Genomic DNA, 14,345 nt, shown 5'->3' on the forward strand with positions numbered 1-14,345 from the left:
CAAATCCAGCTCCAGGGCATCTGACACACACATACCCCCCATATATATATATTATATTTTTATAAAGAAGACTATATTATAAAAATAATAAATTATAAAGAGTAACATATATTACTCTTTAAATTTCAGTTAAATACAGGATCCTATGATCTTCCCTTGTGTTGTGGTACTAGGGATGGCAGAACTAAGGGCCTGGGCACTTCTAGGCTCACTTCTTTCATCTTTCTTTTGATACAGGGTCTCCCTTGTGAGCCCAGTTGGCCTTGAATTTTGTTGTCGTTGTTTATTTTGTTTTTTTCGAGACAGGGTTTCCCTGTGTAGCCTTGGCTGTCCTAGACTCCATTTGTAGACCAGGCTGGCCTCAAACTCACAGGGATCTGCCTGCCTCTGCCTCCCGAGTGCCAGGATTAAAGGCGTGCGCCTCCATGCCCGGCTTGGCCTTGAATTTTTTAATTCACATTTCTTTATTTATTTGAGGGGGACAGACATGTGCTACAGAGCCCTGGTGGCTATGAGAGGATGACTTTTGGGGGTCTGTGCTTTCTTCCCGCCATGTGGGGACTGGCATTTGACCTCAGGTCTTCGGGCTTGGTGGCCTTGGAAATGCTGTTCTTATGAAGGAAATAGAGAGCTCCCTCTTTACTACTTCCTGTCACTTAGGGAAGCACAAGCCACTTCCTTCAGCTGCATTTCCTGGTGCCTGCCCAGGCTACCTTCTGATTAATAGTTACACCCTGTCTCCCCTTGCGGCTAGCCTCTCCATGTCATATGAAGGGAGAGCAGGGCCATCTCTGAAAGTCTGAAGACCCTGGAAATCTCTGAAAGTCTGAAGACCCTGGACATCTCTCTGAAAGTCTAAAGACCTGGAACATCCCTAAAAGTCTGAAGACCTCGGACACGTCCTGATACAGTGACGCCAATGCTGAACGAGGACTATTAAGTGTTTGTGAGTTATTTAACGGGAACCAATATGACTATATAATGTTTTGCTATTGAAAAGGAGTTTTTGCCGGGCGTGGTGGCGCACAGCTTTTACCCCAGCACTCAGGAGCCAGAGGCAGGTGGATTTCTCTGAGTTGGATGCCAGCCTGGTCTACAAAGAGAGTTTCAGGACAGCCAGGGCTATTACACAAAGAAACCCTGTCTGGAAAAAAAAAAAAAACCAAAACAAAAACCAGGGCTGGGCATGGTGGCACACCTCTTTAATCTTAGCACTTGGGAGGCAGAGACAGGCGGAACCGTGTGAGCTCAAGGCTAGCCTGGGCTACCACCCACCCACCACCACAACACAAAGAGTGTATTCAAGCCTCACTTCTAGAGCCTAGAGAATTTGGTCCACTAGAAGGTGTGACTAATGAGATCACTGGCCAAGTGACCTAGCTGAATCTCCAGCTCACTTCTCCTTAGAGACTGTAGAGATGGCTCAAGTCCCGCCCCTCAGATGTCCTGCTTCGCTGGTGACTCAGCCTCATCTGGAAACTATAGGGGTGGGTGGGGACCCTCCGAAGGCTGTCTCAATACCAAACGTGCAGACGTGACTCAGAAAGTTCAGGAAACCAAGACACTTCTATCTCTTGGCAAATTCCAGCACATGAAACACGTTCAATAAATATTTGTCAAGCAGGAGGTACATACAAGTGAGGTCCTTCCACTGAAGGGGATGCGGAGCATTATCACGCAGGTAGACACAGGAAGCCGAGAGAAGCCAACACTGGCCTACATTCCAAGCATGGGAGTGACGGTGCTCCTGGGCGCATTGCGAAACAAACACCTTGCTGGTCGACACCAGGGAAGGAAAACGAGTTTCGTTTCTTTTGAAACAGGCTCTCCTTACACATGCTGAGGTTCCCTTGAACTTACCACGTAGCGCTGGCTGACTCTTTCCGTGGGGTAGTCTTTCCTCAAACTCCTCAGGGCTCGAGTTACATGCTTGACCCACCCCCAATATGGCTTATGTATGCACAGGGACTCTGCTCAAGTCAGTTTCTCATTGTGAGATTTTTGTGGCCTGGAGAGATGGCTCAGTGGTTAAAAGAGCACCTGCTGCTCTTCCAGGGGATGCAGGTTCGAATCCCAGGTACCTACAGAGCATCTCGTAACTGGAGTTCCAGGAGGCTCCAACAACTTTTTCTGCGAGCCCCTTAATTGAGGCTCTTTCTTCCCAGGTGACGCTAATTTGTGTCTAGTAGACCAACACTAAGCAGCACACTGGCCGAGAGCTGGCCCTGGATTCTGGGAGTTCTCACAACTGGGGCCATCCTGAGAGTCCCTAGGAATGCTGGGAGACAGCGTGACACTCTCCCTGCCTCTCTATTTCTGGGTGTGGGTTGTGGACATGCACAACATTTCTTACATAGTGGAATTCCAGAAACACCCTCAAACTGGACCTGGGTGACTTGAATGTAGTCTGGGGAAGGCGAGTCTAAGATGTGGTTGTAACCAAGGAAGCTTAAGCCTAAATAAATTCTACTTAGCGTGAGAAAAGAAAGAAGCACGTGGGAGAATTAGAACAGCTCATGTTTACAACTGGGTGCCCAGAACAGGAAACTAACAGTGCTGTTGGGAGCCATCGAGTCATATTCACAGGCTGCTGTGACTGGAGAGGCTATTTTTCTCTAAAATTTTATGAGTACAAATTTTGCTTGTGCCTGTACCAGGTGCATGCAGTACCTGCAGAGACCAAAAGACGGCGTCAGATCCCCCGGACCTGGAGTTATAGATGGTTGTAGGCTGGCAAGTAGGAACTGAGTCATCTCTCTAATATTTCCCACATTTTCATTAAAAACAACAAACAAACAAACCAAACCCAACCCAAATATGTTCTCTTACCCTCCTTCTTACTTTCTTTCTCTCTCTCTCTCTCTCTCTCTCTCTCTCTCTCTCTCTCTCTCTCTTCTCTCTCTCTCTCTCTCCCTCTTTCTCCCTCTGGGGTACCCCTCCCTCTTTCCCTTCTCCCCCCATGCTCATTTAATAAACCTCATATAAAATAAAAAAATCATTTATTTAATTGGATCTGGTGGCACATGCCTTTAATCCTAGTACTTGGGAGGAAGAGGCAGGAGGATCTCTGAGAGTTCGAGACCAACCTGGTCTACATTGTGAGTTCAGGGACAACCTGTCTCATATATAGCTAATGTAAATATATATACTTATATATAAATTATCTACTTGTGTGTGTGCATGCTTGTGCATAAATGTGCATGCCACAGTATATGTGTGAAGGGCAGGGAAAAACTTGCAGAAGTCAATGCTTTCCTGTCACCGCAGGTATTCCCTAGCATCACAGGGATTTCAGCTTGGTGGCAAGCACCTTCACCTGCTGAGCTATCTGCTGAGACACCTCGGCAGCCCTGGAAAGGCTGTTCTACTGAAGGAAACACTGACTTTCGTTTTTTTATTTTTGTTTTTTAAAAAGATGTTTTTCTGGGGCTGGAGAGATGGCTCAGAGGTTAAGAGCACTGGCTGCTCTTCCATAGGTCCTGAGTTCAATTCCCAGCAACCACATGGTGGTTCACAACCATCTATAATGTGATCTGATGCCCCCTTCTGGCCTGCAGTGTACATGCAGGCAGAGCACTGTATACATAATAAAAAATAAATCTTTAAAAAAAAAAGATGTTTTTCTTTATTTAATATGTATTCAGTATCTTGCTTGCATGTATGCTTCTGTGCCAGAAGAGGGCACAAGATCTCTCCAGCCCTCTGCATCTACTTTCAGAACAACTTGCCTGCTGGGCAGCGGTGGTGCACGCCTTTAATCCCAGCCAGAGGCAGGCGGATCTCTGTAAGTTCGAGGCCAGCCTGGTCTACAAAGTGAGTCCAGGACAGCCAAGGCTACACAGAGAACCTCTGTCTTGAAAAACCAAATCAAACCAAACCAAACCAAAAAAATAGAACAGCCCGCCTCCTTCAGCTGTATTTTCTAGGCTGCCAGGTAGCCTTCTGATTAATAATTGTACCTCTGACTCATCTTGCTTGTAGCCTCTCCATGCTGAGTTAAGAATTAAGAGTCTGGCGCTGGAGAGATGGCTCAGTGGTTAAGGAGACTGACTGTTCTTCCAGAGGACCTGGGTTCAAATCCCAGCACCCACATACAACTCACAACTATCTGTAACTCCAAGACCTGACAATCTTATATAGACATAGATATACTTGCAGGCAAAAACATTAATGCACATATAATAAAGGTTTAAAAAAATGAATTAAGAGTCTGGCCAGGCGGTGGTGGTGGCACACGCCTTTAATCCCAGTACTCGGGAGGCAGAGGCAGGTGGATCCCTTTGAGTTCACGGCCAGCCTGGTCTCTGGTCTATAAAGCAAGTCCAGGACAGCCAAGGCGACACAGAGAAACCCTGTCTCGAAAAACAAAAAACAGAAACAAAACCAAAAAGAATTAAGAGTCTGTTTATAAGAGTCTGGGCCTCGGTCTACCAACAAAGCTGATGTCAGCACGTTGTCATATTCTAGCTCTATTTTTTTTTAAGCAATTAAAAATTTTTATTTTATGTGCTTTGGTTTTTTGCCTGCATGCATGTCGGAGTGAGCGTGTTAGATTTTGAAGTTACAGATAGCTGTGAGCTGCCATGTGGGTGCTTGGGATTGAACCCCGGTCCCTCCTGAGGAGCAGTCAGTGCTTTTAACCACTGGGCCGTCTCTATCTCCTCTGGCTCTGTTTTTATTGTTTTTCATGTTTTTGTTAGTGCTTTCACTGTGATCCAGGACCCATTCCCCGCCCCCACGCCCCCCCCTTGCCTCTCAAGTGAGCATGTTTGCTTCCCCCCAACCCCCACCTCCCCCCATCCCCTGTTGCCTCTCAGGTGCGCAAGTGTGCCTTGCTGCAGCCCTCAGACCACAGTAAACCTACCTTAGGATCCTGTTCTACAGCTTCCCTCTTGGATCCCTCCTTGGACAGGATCTCAAGGTTTAAAACCCTCCATGGGGGGCTGGAGAGATGGCTCAGAGGTTAGGAGCATGGAGTGCCCTTCCAGAGTTCAATTCCCAGAAACCATATGGCGGCTCACAACATCTATAATGAGATCTGGTGCCCTCTTCTGGCCTGCAGGTGTACATGCAGGCAAATAAGACCCTCCATGGCGCGTGCCTTTTAATCCCATCACCCAGGGAGGCAGAGGCAGGAGCATCTCTGTGAGTTTGAGGCCAGCCTGGTCTATACAGTGAGTTCCAGGACAGCCAGGGCTATATAGAGAAACCCTGCAAAACAAAACAAAACACAAACAAACAAACAAACAAACAAAAGACCCTCCATGTTACCTGCAGTCTGTTTTTTGTATTTAAGTGTAGAATGTCAAAGTATTCACTTTTGTTTGTATACACATTATGTTTATGTGTAAGTATGTGCACCTGAGTGTATGTGCGTGCACTGCATGTGAGCAGGACCCCTGAGAAGGTCAGAAGAGGCGTCTGGGCTCCTTCAAATGGGACAGAAAATTGTGAGTCCCATGTGGGTAATGGGAACCGAACCGACTGCTCTTAAGTCACCAGCCATTTCTCCAGCCCTAAATTTGTTTTGTTTTTAAAAACAGCCTGTGTCTTTGGAGACACTAGCTGTGATTATACTGGGAATACTTTTGAGACAAGGTCTTCTGTACCCCAGGCTGGCTGGCTGGCCTCAACTCCCTATGCAGCTGAAGATGTCTGCGGAGCCCCAGTCTTCCTGCCTCTCCCTCAGAGTGTTGGGGTTACAGGCATGCTGTACACACCTGCTTCATGAGGTGCGGTGCATGCAATTCAGCCCATTGCTTCATGCATGCTAAGTAGACATTTTGCTAACTGAGCCCTAGAATATTCTTTTTTTTTTTTTTTTTTTTTTTTTTTTTTTTTTTTTTGTTCCTCTGTGTAGCCTTGGCTGTCCTGGACTCCCTTTGTAGACCAGGCTGGCCTCAAACTCAGTGATCTGCTTGCCTCTGCCTCCTAAGTGCTGGGATTAAAGGCGTGAGCCACGCCCCTCCACCCCCCACCCCCACTGGCTCTCACTCTGTAGTTTCTGAGACCACAGCCTCAAGCATTTACTAGCACTGTAGTTTCTGGCTCCAGGATGTCAGTACCTTTGTGCACCTCACTCAAAGCCATTTGTCTCAGTGAACTCCTGCTTCCACTTGGCCTTGAGGCTGTGGACTGATGTAATCCCAAGGCTTTGGACTTGTTCTGGAGAAATGACCCCTCTTATCCCCCTCACTCCCTTCCCTTGGCAAATACCATCTGAGGGAAAAGGGCCTTTTGCTCCAGACCAATAGAGGTAAGATGCTGTGTCAGGAAGCTGGACACAGCAGGAAAGGAGTTTGCTTTTCTTAGAAACAATAAAATGCCTGCCTTTCCCCAGGCAGTGACATGGCCCCAGCATTGGAAAGATGGTTTGTCAATCTTTATGCATCCAGGATAGGCTTGCAGGATAGACTTGGTCAATCTCTGTCCAACTGAAAACCAGTTATAAATGGAGGGAGGGAGGGAGGAGAAAGGGAGAAGAAGGGGGGGGAGGAGGGAAGAAGGCTGGCAAGGGAAAAAATGTGCTAGGGTCGTGTGTTCTCCCCCCCCTCCCCCCCCTCCCCGGTTTCTGGTTCTAGAATATCAAGGTTGCATGTATAGTCAAACAGCTTTGCCAAACTTGGTTTGTCAAGCAATTGCCTCACACGTTCTGGAATGCAGTGTTTTTCTTTTTTCTTTTCTTTTCTTTCTTTCTTTTTTTTTTTCAATCAGGAATCCCCTCTCCCCTCCACAAGCCCAAGCTATTCTAAGCACTAATTTATTTGTTGTTGATTTCATTACTCACTTTCCTTCATCCTATCTTTCAGTCCCCTCAAAACCCCTCACTCTCCTCGACCCTATCACCTCACCCCAAGCATGTCACCCACTCAGAGCAAGAAAGAGCTCAAGGCCATGATGTTCTCCTGGCCCACAGATCTCAGTCAGGACCACACAGCCGACCCCCCTCGGAAAGAGGGCGAGATACTGGCCGCTCGGTTTTGTTTCAATGGTCTGTGCAGCCTGCGATGCCCGTTTCCCCAAAGGCTGCCCCTCATTAGCATGAACGGGGGTGGGGGTGTGGAGAAAGGGGGCGGGGGGGGGGGGGAAGGAAGCGAGCCAAAGCCCTCGCTGCGTTTTCCAGCACGGGGAACCCTGTCTACAAAAATGACAGCTCGAGCCCTCTGGCTTCTCTGTTTGCTCGTCGGATGGTCCCCCGAAGCCCCGGTGGCAGAGAGAAAAGGTGAGGTCGCTAAAACGCAGCGTCCCGGGGACCGGGAAGAGGGCGAGATGCAGGGCGGGACGAGGCAAGGGTCAGAGCCTGCGGGACAGGCGACTCTAGGTCTGAGTGCGTGCCAGGGAGCGGCGACATGGGTCTCCCAAGATTTCATGTCCCTTGCCAGCCTTTTCGGAAGGAACGACGCCGGTTCAGCTGCTGAACCGATCGCTTGTGAGCCAGGCAGGCTGGAGAAAACTTTGCATGTTAAATAGCTGCATCCCGGAGGAAGGAAAGTGTCAAAAGCCGAGGCGCGCTGTGGACAGGCTCCCAGGCTAGGGATGGTGACACACAGGCCAGCGATGGTGTCACAGCCCTGGGCACCTTGTTCCCCTCTGCACAGCTCTGGTATAGCCTCCGGTATACTTGAATCAATCCTTCTCTCTCTCTCTCTCTCTCTCTCTCTCTCTCTCTCTCTCTCTCTCAAATCAGGTGGTCTCGGCGGGTGATGTTTTTGTTTTGCTTTTGTTAGGATGTTTTGCTCATTTCACTATCTCTCGGAATAATAGCCTCCACACCTCACCCGGCAATTTATTTTAGTTTTTTTTTCCACATGGAAATTGAATGACTTCAGTGGCATTTGACCCCAATATCAGACCATCTTTCCCATAACAACAGATGGTGATATCAGTGGGGAAGCAGTTTGAGGTCAACAGTTGACAGGAGTTGGCTAGCCACCAGAACTTTTTTCGTCTGTGCTTGGTGCTTCGGTTTAAGTGTCAGTTTAACATAAGGGACATAACATAAAAAACATGAACTGTATAAGTAGTTATTTCTGCTGGGAGGGAGCTGGTTTTTCAAGGAGATTATTCATTTGGCAAGATACACCACTATAAATGAAGTGTTGTCAAAACTGCAAGGGGCAGGACAAGCTCTTTAATGCAAACTGAGAAAAGTAGGTTCTGGGCTGTTCTTGGCTGGAGGGGCCCTGGGGGTGATGATCTTGTGTAACTGGGCACTGAAAGTTGCCCAGATTTCAACCTGGCTGAAGTTTGTGCGCCAACCTGTATGCAGAGCTGAAGAAAATCATTAATCCTTTTTTTTTTTTAAAGTGTCTTCATGATGTTTGGGAGATTTTCTAATAGGGAGGAGTAATGGAACTAACGTATGCTTTTATGTATGCTTTTTTTTTTTTAAACCAGGGGCCTTTGCCTCCAGCCAAGTCAACCCTTTCTAAGCTGTTGTTTACTAATAAGTGGTGTCCAAGAAGCCAGATGAAAATCTTCTCACAAATGCTTAATACTGCTGAGACCAGGATGACAGTGTAAACACGGATGGGAAAACCAAATAGTTCTGTTGTCAGGGGCGCTTAAACAATTAGGAGAAACCTGTAACTCGAGACGTTTCCCCTTGTGGCTTGCTCTTGGTATTTTTTCAACAAACTGTAAATAGCTGCACAAATGTGCATTCGTGTGTGATATATTGAAAGGTAAATACGTTTAACCAATGTTGCCGGAACTGTTTAGCTATAGAATAATTAATAGAGCCATAGATTTGGCAAAGTTCCTTAACAAAATTATGCCTTTAGGCCTCTTAGCACCATTCATAGATGGACTTATTTATTCCTTTTTTTTTTTTCTTGGTTTTTCGAGACAGGGTCGGATTTATTTATTCTTAGGTTCGTTTGCCACTCTAGCCCAGGTTGACCTCGAACTCGCAGCCAGCCTCCTGTCTAGGTCTGGGGCTGCAGGCGGTGGTCCTCTCTTCCAGGGCTCGGGCAGTGCTCGCTCCCTTCGCGCCTCCCTTGGACTCACCGCCTCGCTCTCTCCCGTAGCGCCGCCTCGGCCCCGAAAGCCCGAAGCCCCGGAGACGCCGGGTCCGCGCGCGCCGCCGCTGCCCGAGTTCGCGCGCCGCCCGCGCGCCGCCTACGCGGGGCCGCGCGCCTGGCCGGATCCCCGGCGCCGGAAGCCTTCCGCACCGCCAGCTGACAACCGCGCCGGCTTCCGGGATGCCGCGCGCGCGCCCGCAGGGCTTCCGGGCCCGCGCCTCGCCCAGGCGGACAACCGCGCGTCCCCGCCCGAGGACTCCCCGCGGCGCGCGCGCTCTCGGGCCCCGCGACCCCCGGCCGCGCGCGCCGCCGGCCCCGCCCACCCGAACCGGCCGCGCGCCGCCGCCGCCCAGCCCTCTGGAACCCCGCAGCCGCTGCCGCCCGAAGACGCGGAGCCGGAGACCCAGCCCTGCGCGCGCGCCTGCAGCGCGGACGCGGACGAGCGCGAGGCCTACTGCGCCAGCGAGTTCGGTGAGCGCGCCGCACCCTCCCGGGAACCGGTGCGCCCGTCCCGTCCCCACCCTGGCCGCGGTTGTAACGCTTTTCTCCAAATCCTGTTTTTCCAAAGCAGCCGTGAACGGAATCGTGCACGACGTGGACGTGGTGGGCGCGGGCATGCGGCTGGTGACTCTGCTGGTGGACCCTGACGGGTTGTACAAGATGAACCGCCTGTACATCACCCCCGACGGCTTTTTCTTCCGCGTGCACATACTAGCCCTGGACTCCTCCAGTTGCCATAAGCCATGTCCAGAATTTAAACCTGGTATCGAAACTGACCCAAAAGACCAGTTCACACGTGTCCTTCATACTGCAGTTCAGCTTTTGTTGGTCACCCCAGTTCCCCTTTCATAGAGTAGGGACGGACGGGGGACTCACACATGCCAGACAAGCACAGCAATCAGTTACACTCCCAGAATTTGTCTTTTTGAGACAGGCTTTTGATACTGAGTCCAAGCTGGCCTCGAGTTTATCGTAATCCTCCTGCTTCATTCAGCTTTACACATGCTGGGCTACTGGTGGGACTGTAGTCTGGCCAATAGAATTTAGAGGCTCTCTCATGAAGGGGAGGACGCCGATTCGCACACTACAGGACAGGCATCTTGCTAAATAGGGTCAGAAGTTCAAGGTCATCCCCTACTACAGAGTTCAAGGCTAGCTCTAGCTAAGAGACCTCGAAAGAAAAAAAAAAAAACCCAAAAACATCCTCACATAGGTTCAGGACAAAACACCTTTTCAAAAGGGATGCCTAAGAGGTTCTCTCCTGCATAGCACAGAGTTGAGAAAGGCCCCTCTGGGGCGGTGGCAGTGTCCCCTATTTTAACTTCTCCCTAGAGGTGTCCTTTGGTAGACTGCTTTGTTCTGAAATGTTGTCCGCGGCTTCTCTCTGCTGTAGGTTTTTCACCTGTTGCCAATAGTTTACATAAGGTGCAGCCTGCACAGCTCAGATATCATCGTTTCTTGGCATTTAAATGACACAGTTTCTCTTACGGTTCCTTTGTGCAGGAAACAGATATATTGTGATGGGCCACATCTACCACAAGAGACGCCAGCTCCCCAAGGCTCTGCTCCAGGCCCTGAGAGGGCGCCTGCGTCCAGGAGACGGATTGCTCAGGGGCGGCAGCAGCAGCTACGTGAAGAGGTTTAACCGAAAACGGGAGTGGCAGGTTCGAGGTGCTGCGCACACCCAGTGCATTTGAACAGACCAACTTGGCACTTGTGGGTCTCAAGACTGGGAACCTGGCAGTAAGGCAGGGAAGGTCGGTCGTCACATAAGCAGGGGGCTTCTATGAAACTGGGCCCACAGCTAGCTAGCTACCTTCTGAATGACTTGTGCAGCTTAACTCTAAGGCTGTTACTTTATTTACAACATTCTGACAAGGTATGCTCCAAAGTGACAGACAGCAACACACACAGCATGGACACTGACCTGCTAGGTGAACAGAGGCACACCACTTTGTGTTGTTTTTAAGTTATTTTAATACTTTTTTTTCCATTAGAAACAGTTCACAAAACATTTCTTGAATTTAAATGTACAGCTTTGAATCAGATTTTGTATTTAAAGCATCAAGTTTTGAGTTCCACATGTCAGAGTAAGCATCCTAGTCAAGCCATTTGCATATGGAATGCCATTTAGATCAAACGCTAGGGTCAGAGCCCAGGCCAGCTATGAAAATTATACATTTCAAGGGCTAATTCAAGCAAAACATCATTCAAAGTGCGTTCCTAGTGTACCAAAATACAAGGCCCTATGTGTTGTTAGGCCTCCTTGCTCCCAATAACCTGTTTTGTGCCAAACTGGCATGATTCCAGCACTTTTTCTGGTGTATGTGATGTCATTTTTATGTTAAGACCCAGCCACATGATTGTGTAGGTAAAACAGTAAATCTTGCCCTGACATCAGTCCTTGGATGCACCTGGCTCACCTGGCTTCCCCCCCCCCCCCATGATGCTGAAGATTTGAGAAAAAGCCTTTCTCAAACTTTCTTCTCAAATCCTGGAAGCAGTGTTCACCAGTGAAGGGCTTAGCACAAACACCCGAGTCCACAAAGACACACTGATTTTTTTTCCTTTCAGATGACCAAGCTCTATCTGTTATTTTGAAGTGCTGTGAACAGCCACTAAGCATGAAACAATGGCCCTTCCGTCACTGCCCTGGTGAGGTAGGCGCAGGTGGGCGTCTGTGAACTCCAGGCCAGTCAGAGCCACAGTGAGAAGGGAGGGCAGGAAGATGACTGTCTAAAAGATAGAGGGACACTGGAGCTGCCTGGCAAGCCAGCAGCAATAGCTGGTGACAGCCAGCGGTGACGTGCACCTGCAGCCCGGTGCTTGTGAGCCCGAGGTGTGAGTTCAAGGCCAACCCAGTCTCAAAAAAAAAGAGAATGCTGGGCGAGGTGGCACAAAGGTTTAGTCCCAGCACACAAGAGCTCCAGGACAGCCAGGACTACATAGAGTCCCTGCCTGGGCGTGGGCGTGGGGGGAAAGCCATGTGCAGTATGACTGGTTCCTCTTTGGCCTCATATATGGGACACATTAGTAAATAAAGCTGAGAGGTTCTTCGATTTTGTGGTAAACCATTACTAAGGGACTTTTTTTTTTTCTTTTTTGGTTTGAGAAAAACAAGTTATGTGTAGCCTTTGGCTGGTACTTGCTATGGAAGCCGGCTTGGCTCCATACCTTGGAAGTTCCCGGGAAGAACAAAGGGGTCTTACAAGCTCTCCGAAACTGCCCCGCACATTCCCAGGTTAAGGTCTTTTAGAGTTTTCCAACGATGAAATGTGTCCGAGTTCTTTAAGATATTTTCTCTTTGGAATACTAAGTATGGTAGTGTAAGTCTGCAATGCCAGCACTCAGGAGGCGGGGGCAGGTCTAAGTCATCCTTAGCTATGTACGTGTGCAGTCTGGGCTGCAGTCCCTGTCCGAGAGGGGTAGTGGGGCTTTGAGGGATAGCAGATGTCATGATCCTTGCCGCTTTTGCAGAGGACTGGAGTCCAGTTCCCGGCACCCACACCAGGTAGCTTTCACCTCCCTGAACCTTTAGCTCTAGGGCGCCTCACACCCTCCAGACACAAATACATAAAAACACAAATGCCAGACCCCCAGGTTCGATACACTTGGAGGTCAGGCCACTTGATGTAAGAGACTGCCTGGATAAAAATAAAGCCGTAATTCAAGGTTGGGTCGGGTAGGCAAGGCTAGTGCAGCTTAGTCAAGGGCAGCTAGCAATGGACTGGAGACATGAAAGAACCCTGGTGATTCCAGATTAGCAAAACGGTTGGAAGGACCACTTCTCAATACTCACACAGGACTTTGGTTATAATTTCTGATTTTATGGGAAAATGTAACGAGAAAATCATTGTCTCTAATCCTTTTGTCCCATTGATGGTGCCCCCTCCCCTGCACCTCAGTTGCATTCAAGGAGGCAAAAAGGATTTCCCCCCCTTTTTTTTTCCAAGACAGGATTTCTCTGTGTAGCTTTGACTATTCTGGACTCACTTTGTAGACCAGGCTGGCCTCGAACTCACAGCAATCTGCCTGCCTCTGCCTCCCAAAGAGTGCTGGGATTAAAGGTGTGAACCACCATGCCCAGTTGTTTTCTTTTCGTAGGGAAAGGGCTGAAAGAGAAATCCCCATCCCCTTTTGCTTTGGGTGACATAGCTTCTAAAATCTGTCTCTAGAACATCACATGGCATTTTGCAGTGTTCTTCTGAAATCATTTTTAAGGTGACCAAGTGAATGCACATGCTTGCAGGGCCCCTCTCAGTCTGAAGATACAGCATTTTGTTTAGTTGAAATTTGGTTTTCACTGCATCAAGGGGTGTACTATTCTCAGAAATGCCTGTCTCAGAATGTCATCCTGTTTATCTAAAAACTCCTTAAACTACTCCAGATGACACCCCCCCCCCCGGCCCCATCCCCCACAACATATCAGCTATTGCTTTGCTCTGGAGAGATAGCTTAGCAGTTAAAAATCACTGGCCACTCTTGCAGAGGATCTGGGTTCAGTTCCCAGCATCCACATGGTGGCTTAAGTCAGTAATTGCCTTTTTTTGGGTATTCAGTACTTTTCTGACATCCCGCGGACTCCAGGCACACACGTGAGGCACACATATACACGCAAGCAAAACGCTCATACACATCAAAATAAATAAACTTACAAAAAACTAAGTAAATACAGTCATCCTGAGCATGCAGCCACCAGGTGACTCCTACATCAGAAACATACGAACCGAGATCTGACCTGACACAAATGAACGGAGACGGGAAGAAGTTTTATTTGCAGATCTTAAGAGGAATGGTTACAGTCAGCAACATATTGTTAGGGTCCCTACACAGCACTCCAGGCCACTCCAAATAGAAAAAGGCCATTTTTTTTTTTAACTATAGAAAACATCTCCAAAAGATCACAATTTCTTTGACCTGCCATAGGGAGGTAAATACAAACCTTGAATAATTAGCACAGGAGAAAAAAGCCTTACGGATATTATGAAAATATCTCTTAAGAAACGGTCTCAAATTGTGAATTTGGAGATGAAGCACAGGAAATGCTAAAAAATACTTTTAGCCAAAGAAATCTATCACAGCAAAGAAATACAACTTACAGGCGCAAAACCTGGGTGTATCACAAATGCACATCGGACCACTTGGCCTGCTGAAGCGAACAGTGTAGCGTTTTTTTATTGAGTAGCAGAAGTTTGTCAAATGAGATTTGTAGAAAAGCAGCTTTTGAAATAAGAATGTACGTTTTTCAAAAATTCCTTTTGAAAGACTAAAGCTCTATAGTCTGATAAAATTATAAAATGTCTTTATATGATGATAAAAATT

General features: G+C 48.3%; 1 protein-coding gene across 4 annotated transcripts; it reads left to right on the forward strand.

Moving 5' to 3' along the window:
- The first annotated feature begins 7,088 nt into the window (after positions 1-7,088).
- Positions 7,089-11,426, forward strand: LOC311578605 (UPF0450 protein C17orf58 homolog). Of its 4 annotated transcripts, none has more exons than XM_084748555.1 (4): positions 7,089-7,222; positions 9,030-9,494; positions 9,592-9,786; positions 10,527-11,426. In XM_084748555.1, the coding sequence occupies exons 1-4, from the start codon at positions 7,147-7,149 to the stop codon at positions 10,718-10,720; spliced, it is 930 nt and encodes a 309-aa protein (XP_084604681.1). In that variant the 5' UTR covers positions 7,089-7,146; the 3' UTR covers positions 10,721-11,426. The 4 variants fall into 4 exon arrangements, with proteins under 4 accessions (XP_084604681.1, XP_084604683.1, XP_084604682.1 ...); XM_084748557.1 differs by having other exon boundaries at positions 9,592-9,694; XM_084748556.1 differs by having other exon boundaries at positions 9,595-9,786.
- The last annotated feature ends 2,919 nt before the right edge of the window (positions 11,427-14,345 follow it).

The sequence above is a fragment of the Acomys minous genome (assembly GCF_964271855.1).
Source record: "Acomys minous genome assembly, chromosome: 12".
NCBI classification, from domain to species: domain Eukaryota; kingdom Metazoa; phylum Chordata; class Mammalia; order Rodentia; family Muridae; genus Acomys; species Acomys minous.